The 10,182-nt window shown below is 40.8% G+C and overlaps 1 protein-coding gene across 29 annotated transcripts in view; it reads left to right on the forward strand.

Annotated features, from left to right (window-relative positions):
- Positions 1–10,182, forward strand: part of BBX (BBX high mobility group box domain containing) — a 152,095-nt gene that overhangs the window by 122,934 nt on the left and 18,979 nt on the right. For 26 of the 29 annotated variants that reach the window (XM_085589187.1, XM_085589329.1, XM_085589243.1 and 23 more), the window contains 3 exons: positions 416–502; positions 7,963–8,160; positions 8,845–9,037. In XM_085589187.1, the coding sequence (XP_085445313.1) occupies positions 416–502; positions 7,963–8,160; positions 8,845–9,037 (478 nt within the window). The remainder of the gene's footprint in view (positions 1–415; positions 503–7,962; positions 8,161–8,844; positions 9,038–10,182) is intronic. The other 3 variants (XM_085589300.1, XM_085589292.1, XM_085589148.1) reach the window with 1 other exon arrangement.

Genomic DNA, 10,182 nt, shown 5'->3' on the forward strand with positions numbered 1-10,182 from the left:
TTGGAACAGCACAGACCAATTATGGCTTCTGCTTTGGCAGCGGGGCTGACAGACAGAGACTTTCTACAATCTCAGAATCATCTCAGTTCCACAGATTCCGACACCCAGCCAAGCCCAGTGTACATGCAAAAGAGAATATCTCTTTAAACAAGCAAGAAACCCCCTGCTTTATTGGATGGGTAGGTTTTCCTCAGGGTTTCATTGCCCAAAGTGCATTGTGTGCACTTCAGCATTGGGAGATGGTAGATTGAGCTACAGCTTGCTGAAAGCCTCCAGAGTCCCTTCAGGTTTTGTGCTTCCCTGTCAAGTGGCAGCTTGTATTCTAGGAAAGGGAGGTTGTACAGTACATAGTGTGACTGTTGTACTCTTTTTCAAGCTTCTAATTAAAAGTATGTGTTATTAATGTTGTCTGTAGGTTCATTCCAGTCTCAGAAAAAGAACTTATTCCACAAAATTGTCAGCAAATTTAAGCACAGAAAGAAGCTTAATGTTCCGGACACAGGTACTGGTGCATTGCTTAATTAAGGTTTTTGGCTGCCTTCTTTCTTAATTCAGTCTTGGGAAAATGCTTCTAGACAGAGACACCTCAGCTCTCTACTCTTTGATTGCTTTGGTTCCTTATTTTCCCTGTCTGCTATGATTCCATTGCCTTCTGGCTCCAGTTGATATTACCTTTCTCCAGTATGATGCTGTTTAGTTTTCACTTGGCATCTCCCTTTAATTACAGCTTCCCTGCTCCAGATGCCATGCAGCAGAACTGACAGAGCAAGGGCAATTCTGCAGTTGGCCCTGAAAACTTTTATCTTCTGCAGCTCACAGCTCTGTAGTCCTTAGGTTGCTCTTATGTGCCTCCTTCTGTTATCAGTGACCATATTATTTTGCCAGAGCATTTTTTGCATTTCCCTATCTCCTGTCCCTGTGATTTCTTGCTGTTTGGAACTTTGCAGACTGCAGCTGGTCAAGGAGTAAGAGCCTGGTCAGGATGTAAGTGTTTGTTTCTGCACCAGATCTCAGAAATACCAACATCCAACCCTGCCTGTGTAGAAATCTTAAATCAGTTGTTTGCTTCATACTGAAAATACCTTCTGCAGTTTTTTAAGTGATGTTCTGGACCTTGTATGCCCACTATCCACTGTTAGCTGTCTAAAGTCTTTTTCTTGTTACACTATCATAATCCTGCATGCTAGGAGCTCACAACTCTGAGGGGCATTTTCAAGTGTACAGTATGTGTAGGATTATAGCTCAGCCTGCTTCCCTGGGCTCTTTTCCTTTTCTCATCATGTTGCCCACACTATTCAAGTTATGCCCAGGGTGTTCCTCTGTTCCACAGTGGTGTTCTCTCCTGCACTGTTCCTGTAATGTAGAAAAACTTCCCTGGTTCTGCTTACTTGACTCCATTAAGTTTGTCTGGTTTCTTCCTCACCCATGTTCATCTCTAAGAGAATAAAATTGTTTTTCCCATCTCCAGTTTCCCCTTTATGGTTAATACCTTTTCCTAAGACTTGGCCATGTAATTTCCTCTCCTTTCCTGGTGCTGTGTTTTCTGTCATCTGTGTTGCACATGCACTATTTTCCCATATAGGCTCTGCCTGCTTTTCTGCATTCCGTGGTGCAAATAATTCGAAATTACTTGCTCTGTCTTGTTGTATTTGTTCAACAAATATGTTGTGGTAGTTGCTTATGAGAAGTAACTATCTTGCTTCCATGTTGGTGTAAAAAAGGCATCATACATTAGCATAATTTTTATTTGGCATTGTTCAGATTTTGTTCCTGAATTATTAATAGGCCATGTAGACCAATTATTAAGAAAAATGGATGTTTAAATTCTCCTGGGGGAAAAGAAACAGTAAACATTTAATGGATAATTAAGTAAAGAGCAAAAACTACAAATACCTTAAAATCTGCAGATAAAAACGTGGGTAAACAAAATGTCAAACCCTGCATTTGTTTAAAAGAAGCCAGCCTGTTTGGGTACAAAGTGAAGTGTGCACTATGATCAAAGATTCAACCCTGGCAAGTGTGGAGTACCCTGGCCTTGTTCCAGCACAGCACAGAGGCATGTCCCTGGAAGTTAAGCATATGAGTAATGTCATAGTTTCTGAACATTAAAGATGTGTCTGCGCATTGGCTGGGGCAGAGCCAGCTTGCTAAGTTCCTCCCAAGACTAAAGCAAAGACATGAACTTGGGAGCCTTACACTGCCCACTTATAATCATCAGAGGAAAGGCAATGGATGTCTGTATATTGATGGGGATCTGCATTTTCCCCTGAATTACTGAGGGGAGAAAATCTGGAGTCTTGCCTACTCTGAAATGTACCATTAGTGACTGAAACCAAAATGCTGATCAGCAAAGTGCAGTGTAGGCATGGCCTCAGAAGATGCTGGACAGCCTCTCCCTCACGTGCTTGCTACACATCTTCATCCTCCATCCAGAAGTTCCAGGCCTTAAACCATGTGGCTGAGCTCTCTCATATTCTGCAGCACTCAAGATGGGAATCCTAGAATCTTCATTTCAATTCAGATAATATTTATTTGAGCATTTTGTGAATCAAACAATAAATGAAAATTTCTACTCCTTTTTGTGGTTAGTCTATACTTGTGGTGAGTCACAAGTCTGCCTAATGTGGGTTTTGGTTTTTATGAAGTTAATTTTGCAGAAAGAAGGAGCTTGAATGTTTGTATAGCTGCAGAGGAGACACTTGGAAGGATAGAGGTCATGCTGGCTTCATGTTTTTTCATCTTGAAAAATGTGTGTGCTTGTGTGCATCTGTTAGGAATGAAGGAAAGTAAGTGCAGTAGAGGCAGATTTAATGTGATTGTGTTGTGTTGTCCATGTGTCTCTGGTATGGAAATCTGAGTGAATTTTGACCACATTGCACATGGCAGCACCAGTGCACGTCACCATGTTAAAAGAGTTTGCAGCTGCTCATAGAGCAGGGGGTACAACCAGTTAAACACCAGTGAAATGCTACAGAGAGCACACATTAATGCAGCTGAATATGTCAGGAGACACATCTCTTCCTTAGGAAGGCTGAGAGAAACACAGCTGGACCCATGAGAAAGTTTGGGAAAGTTGACACTCGTGGGAGTTTTCTTTTTCTGCCATGCCAGAAAGGCTTCCCAATGGGAAGCAGTACTTAAAATAACAAGTCACAGTGATTGCATCTTTGCAGGTACATCTAGTGAGCTGTGCTGAGGCTCCTGCATGGTCTGTGTGGCAGCCAGTTGTAACACTGGCCTTGGCACGGGGTGGGGAGAAGAGAGGATGAACACAGCACAGCTCACACTGAAGCAGCCTGGTCACTGTGCCTGCTCCTACAGCAGCTCTCCCACACATCAGAGCCCTGTTTTGTGGGGCTTGCAGCCCACAGGGAACCAGGAGCTCTGTGTGTTTGGCAGCTATTCTGGCTGGATCAGGACAGGCTCCTGCAGCAGTGTCTCCTACACCTGGTTTCACCATCTGCTGCTTTGCATCTCTGCTTGTTAGTCCCCAGTCCCTGCTGCATCTCTGCATGTTGCCTGGCCCCAGAGCAGTATTGTAGCAGTGTCCTATTGTCAGAAGAGCTGGAATTTCTGCCAGTTCAGTCTGTTTGGCATCATTTCCTGGGTGAAGTGGTTCTGTGTTGTAAATGCAGGCAAACCCAATGGGAAGAAATGACAATGTCTGACTCAATTCAGAAGGCTGAATGATTTCTTTATTATAACTATGCTAAATACATCAGTATACTATATAAAAGGAGGATACTCAAACTACATACTGCTTCCTCTGACTTTAACACAGCTCGTGACCCTCTCTGAGAGTCCAGCCCCAGGTGGGTTGGATTGGATTGGATTGGATTGGATTGGATTGGATTGGATTGGATTGGATTGGCCATCAGGCTCAAACAATCCTCACCAGAATCCAACCAAGCACTTCATCCACGGAAACAATTCTCCAAACACATTCCATATAGGAAAAACAAGGAGCAGAAATAGAAATTGTTTTCTCTTTCATTTCTCTCTGTTCATCTCTATGAAAATCGTGAGAGGGAGAGGAATGTGCTTGCCACAGTTCCATAGACATTGATGACTTGAAGCAATGCCCTATCTCGCTAAATTTTGACTGTTTATATTTATAAAGACAATTAAATCATTACAGCCCACCTTTCTTCCTTGATACCAGCATGCTTAGACCCACTAAGTGTGGTTAAACTTCTGCAGCTCTCTCTCATAACAGGCATCACTAAAGAAATTCTTTAAAGTCAGTGGTTTTTTTTTGGAGTTTGGTCTGGAAAGCTCATCTGAAAAGCTTTGGTGTGGTGAGTCAGTTCAATTGACTTTGTTTTTCTTGTTCACAGAGGTGGGGGGAAATAAGACTACACATACTCTGCATGCCTGCAGAATAGGATAAACTGTCTGTGCAAAACTTTAACAAGCCTAGCTGAGGGAACCATTTGGCACAGACCTCTGGATATGTCTCTCAGTAATTTCTGGAACCACAATGTAGGCATGCCACACCTTCATGGCATATTCTCATCTCTGCTTGCAAAGATAGCCCAGTAGTTCTCCACTGTCATGGAGAGCTGAGCATGCAGTGACCTATTGGCAGGACTGCACAGTAACTGCAGAACCTCATTTCATGTCTAGACAGTGTCCCCCTGAAAATTAACTGAGTTCCTCTTGGGACAGCTCTTGAATGCAGGACAGCGTGGAAGCAGAATGGATGTCAAATGAATTAAGAAAAACTACAGAGAATTAAATGTGGCTTGCAGAACAAAGCCAGGTCCTGATTTGGAGCATCTGTATGGATATACCATTGTCACTTGAAGCAGTGGGATGCTGTTCCCCTCGAAAAAGGTGCAGGAACACATAGTTTAGATGTAGAGTTGTTGAAACATGGGCTCCTTTCTCCCCTAGAGGTCAGCACAAAGGGTCTTGTGAGTGAAGACTTTGTGTGATTTCTAAGTTAAGTTTTATGTCTGCTTGAATAATACTCTGTAAAGAAGTCATTGAAATTATTTCTAAACCCAGTGTCCACTAAAACTGATGGAGAAGACAAAAAGATGCTCTTCCCTTCAACATTCACCCTGCACCCACACACACACAAAATACTCATTGTTCACCTTCAATCCTTCCTTCTTCAAGGCTGTATGGCAGCAGTGTTGTGTTGAAGTGATAAAGAGCTTCTTTTAGAGCTAGAGGAGAAAAGGAAAGTAGAAAACTTTCAAGTCTCATTTCAAGGATTAAAAAAAAACTTGGGAGAGGGAATATAAAACAAGATAAAAACATGGAGAGGGACTATATTTACTGCATCAGAGCTTTTACAGCCACCTTCTGCTGTTTCTTAGTCAAACATGCCAGCATCATATATTCTTATGTCTTCCACTATTGTCTATTTTACTTTTCAAGGTATTTTTTTATCTTTATTTTCTGACACATACAATATGAGAAAGAAAAATATAAAAGGGAACCCTCAGCTCTAGTGATCAATCAAGTTAATTTCTAGTGACCTGACATAAAACACATCTAATTAAATGCATACCAAATCAAGTCTCTTTTAATTGTATGTTGTTCATTATTTGAAATCATGTCTTAATTTTTTTATTATGTAAAAAGACAAAAAGTGAGTTGTAGTACTAAGATTAAAAGCATTATAAACTCAATCAAGCTAGATGTAGATGGCAGTGTCAAAGTGCTAATTAGAGCAAATCAGAATTAACAGATAGTGTCGGACTACAACCAGACCATTACATTAAAATATAATCAATGCTTATCAATTCCCAAATAAGAAATCTGGAGAGAAAGCTGCCCATTTAATTATACATTCCAATTAATATCCTGGTCTTGATGCACAAAGCTTATCTGAACATCTGACTGTTGGTCCAGTTGAGTTACTTGAAAGTCACATTTGCACTCATTGGTGCTTTTACTTAATTGGACTGTTACAGGGTGGATCTCTTCCTGGGCTTTCTCTTGAGCACTCTTTTCAAAAAAAAATAAAACAGTTTTATGGCAAAGCTCTGGAAAGGTTGGCAGCTGGAGCTAAGCACTTCAAAATGCTAATTAAAGCTGTGTGATTTTTTTCCAAAGAACATGCACAAGTTCAAAAATGTTTTACAAGAGAGCACAGGTGAATTAAAATGATAAACAAATTAAAGTTTGGAACGTTTCAAATGTTTGTGCGTATGTATGTACATGTTTCTGTATGTACTAGATCTGATTGTATTCTTAGACAATAAAACATTCAAAGGTCCTTCCCACTCAGAAGAGGAAAGGGCAACTGCTAGCAAGATGAAATGTGTTACAGCTATTCTCTTCATCTAGTCCACATCCTCACATAAACAACAGTTTAAAAAGCCAGCAAAATATAAAGGTTAGTTATGAGCAACATCTTTGAATAAAATGTTCATTAAATCTACAAAACTAACAATAAACAGAAATACACACTTAGGTGAAAGGCAAAGGCCTGCAGACTGTTAGGCTGTTGTGCACAGTGGGGCTGGATGCTCCTGTGTGACACCACCAGTCTCAGTGCAGGAGATTGGAATTGTTAGTTCTTAGCCCTTCTTAAAGAGCAATTGTTTGTACTCTGGCTTCAGTTCTGTGTGTGTAATTTCTGCTGGTCAAATCACCCAAGAAGTGACAACGTGTCTTAAAGTCTTTGAAATGGGGAGAAAGATTAAAAGAAACTGGAGGGAAGAGTAAGCTAAATGTAGACACAGTAACAGCTGTGGAAAATATATCAAGGACTGTTGCAAAGAGATGGGATCTAACCTGACAGGGAGTAAAGGAAATAATGCATTGAAGATGCAGCAGGGGAGAGGAGGTGCAGGAAAAAATATTTAGGAAAAAATACATAATCATTCAGAATGTCGATATACTGGGAAAAAAAACCCTCAAGAACTTGGTTCAGGTATCTATCATGAGTGTTCCCAATTTCAAAACATGTTAGACAGGCACCTGTAAAAAATTAATTGAGCATTCCATTTGCTGCTTGTTGCCTCTTTCTAACCCTAGCTGACAGTGATAACAAGTGATAATAGATGGGGCAGGCTTCATAGCACTTTATCACAGGAGGGAAAAAGATGTCATAGATTGCCTTTATGTACTAGTGATACCCCGTGGGATCAGCAGAATGGCTTTTTGAATCAATGCAAATTGCAAACAGTTGACCACTAAGCACTGAGCTCAGACTTTGGAAGCTTAAGTATGTTTTGTGATTGCTGTTTGACCAATTTCTTTGTGAATGAGATTAAAATAAACTCTTTAGTCGAGTGAAAATTTGGGATCATGTTCCAGTTTGGGGTAAAAGGCTGCTTCAGAACACCAACACTGGAGCTGCTGAGAAAGATTTAAACTGTTCCTTTCTCATTCTCTGAGTTTATATGGGCAGTATTTCTGTCATGGTATTCTGTCTCATGCTTACTTCCTTCTTTTAGCATGCTTGTCTTCATCTGTGGTCCAGTTGTGCTTTTTTTATTTGCAGCCTTTGGGGTGTTTTTTAAGCTTTGTTATTTTGTAAAAGGCAGTATTTCCCTTTCTTAGAGGAGCTGAGGTAGAGTGACTAAAGAGGTAAGACTAGTTTTAGCCAGGAATTGCTGAATTCTGCTTGTCAGTCCATCTGTGAGCTAAGATAAGCTTATTAGAGGACCCTTGTTCCTTAAATACATTTTGTCTCTTAGCCACTTGCTGACATCTTCTGTTGCAAAATGTTTTATACAGAGCAATACCCTGCTCCTGCTCAAGTGCCACTGCCAATCTCACCGTTTTCTTGGCAAATACTAGAAACTTGAACCTTCAGTGTATCTTTAAGGTGCATTCTATTACTTCACTGCAAACATTTGTGGCATTCAGATCATATCTTGGCATGGGTTATGCTCTTGAGTACCTGTGAGGAACAGTTTTATGCAGATACATGCAAAATGAGCATAGCTAGTGGCCGAATTATTCTACATCTAAAGTTGCATTTTTATTCTCTTCCAGCCATACTATTAGAAGACAGAAATTCCAGTGAGTCTGCCTGGAAGAATAAAATTTCTATATCTGCCCTAAGCACTCCAGAGCCAGCAATGATGCATGAGCCTTTAGTTGGCAGCCAGAAAAGGAAAGCAAGGAAAACGAAGATCACACATCTTGTCCGAACAGCAGATGGGCGAGTGTCACCAGCAGCAGGGACACTGGGTAAGGAAATTGGAGTTAAAATTTCATTAAAACTGAATGGTTGGAGAAAGTTTGAGAGTACAAGCAACCTATCATGAGGGCAGTGTTTTTTAATTAGCTTGTTTTCTTACCTGCTTAGAATGGTTATTATTTAATATATGGGTATTCACCAACTGGGAAATCACTGAGTCCATAATGGCCAACTTTTGTTTGAATGGCCAAATTTGTCTCTTCTCCCTTGGTATTTCACTCTAAGAACTGTGAACTCGTGCAGAGAGAAATGGAAAATGGCTACCTTTGACAATTTGTTTCCAGTCCAGCAAAGAAATTGTACTGCACCTGGTTATAGGTTGTAAAACTGAATTTCACAGTATGACAGTTAATGCCAGAGTCCTTGTTGAAGTTCTCCAGTAAGATAATCTTTCAGGACTACTATATCTAAAACACACACAAAAGCTCTTTTGCCTGACCAAAGAGATCAAATTCAGTTGAATGCAAAATCAGTAAACTGCTTCATAAGCCTTAGTACTTGCTAGTGCTTCTGACCCAGTAGCTAAAGTCAGAAGAGGTTACAACATTAACCAGATGCCACTGGCAGAATCAAAGTCCTAAAGATACAGGTTCTGGTAACACCAGACTAGTCAGCATATCTATAGGCTGCAGTGAATTTATGGATTATGCATGCTTAACTTTCTTTCTTTGCAGAGGAGAAGCCAAAAGAGCTGCCACAAAGTACTCTTCAAAAATCATCGAGTGCAGAAACAGATTGCAACAGTGAATGCTCCAGAAACACAGAGACAGAAGAAAATCATAGTATTACATCAGATATGCCAGCGGTGTCTGCATTTTTTAGCTTAGCTGCTCTGGCAGAAGTAGCAGCCATGGAAAATGTACACAGGTATGGTTTTCTTTTCTTCTCATTATCTTAAGTAAATAGTATGTGGCTGACAGCTTGTTCAGAAAGCATGTGAATAGCAGACTGTTTAATTTGGCCTGTGTTTCCTCTTCCACAGCTTTCTATGAATGTCTGCTTTATCCCACTTGCTTAGTAGTGTTAATTCTTCACCTAAATGATAGTATAATCTCTTTAGCAGTTAGTAAAATGATCTTCTCGTAAGCTGATGTACCAGTTTTTGTATGTAAACAGGTTCATAAACTCCTTGAGATCCTAATGGGAGAAAATTATCAGATGCTATGTGTCAGGTAATAGGAGATTTAAATAGCTAGTGCACTCTGATTGGCATTTTCTAGTGGCCTTAAACACCTAAAACGATGGAGAGAATTTCATACGTTTTGAGATTTTTTTTAATGCTGAACATGGCTGAGGGAAGCTAACTAGTTATTCTTACTCTTGTGCTTTGCTGTGTAGAAGGCAAAGCATCTGCAGAATAGCATGGGGCAGAACAGCTCTGGGTGATGGAAAGCCAGGGTAGTCTGGGTTGGTTCTCTCAGTTGCTGAGTAGGCCATCCATGCAGATAAGTTGGAGAATGTGCAGGTTACTCAGGGCTTATGAATCAGTTCAGCATGGTCAGACCTTTGTGAGAGTAAAGCAATGACAGCAGGTCCTCCTTGGCTCTTGATTATCCAGTGTTGTTCTTTCATGGAACTTACTGCCTATAAAACTCCATCTTCTCCTGCAGTGGAAACTCATTAAGGAAACATTGGGCCACTTTGAAACCACCTCAGCCTCTGCAGATGCCATTTGACAGATTGCTGGCTGCCTAAGCAACTCCTCAAGGCAGCAGTTCATGAAACCATTCACAACCTCAATTAACTGTTCCTCTCATGGGCCCCATTGATGGACCCAGTGCTTTGTGTTCAGGCTGCACATCAAATGCTCAAAGGCTTTTTAGAAGATCAGGAACCCTAAAAGAAACAGATCTGCTGGTTCCTCTCTGCAGAAGCTGTTTCTTGCTTAAGCTGTGTAGTTTTGGGTGAGAAGTGGTTTCACACTGCAGTTGGGCTGTCTGTCATCATAAGCCACAAAATGGGACTGTGGAAGTGCTGTGCTAAGCTCTGCTCTCACTCACACCATTGTGGTT

The sequence above is a fragment of the Lonchura striata genome, chromosome 1, assembly GCF_050655825.1.
Source record: "Lonchura striata isolate lonStrDom1 chromosome 1, ASM5065582v1, whole genome shotgun sequence".
NCBI classification, from domain to species: Eukaryota; Metazoa; Chordata; class Aves; order Passeriformes; family Estrildidae; genus Lonchura; species Lonchura striata.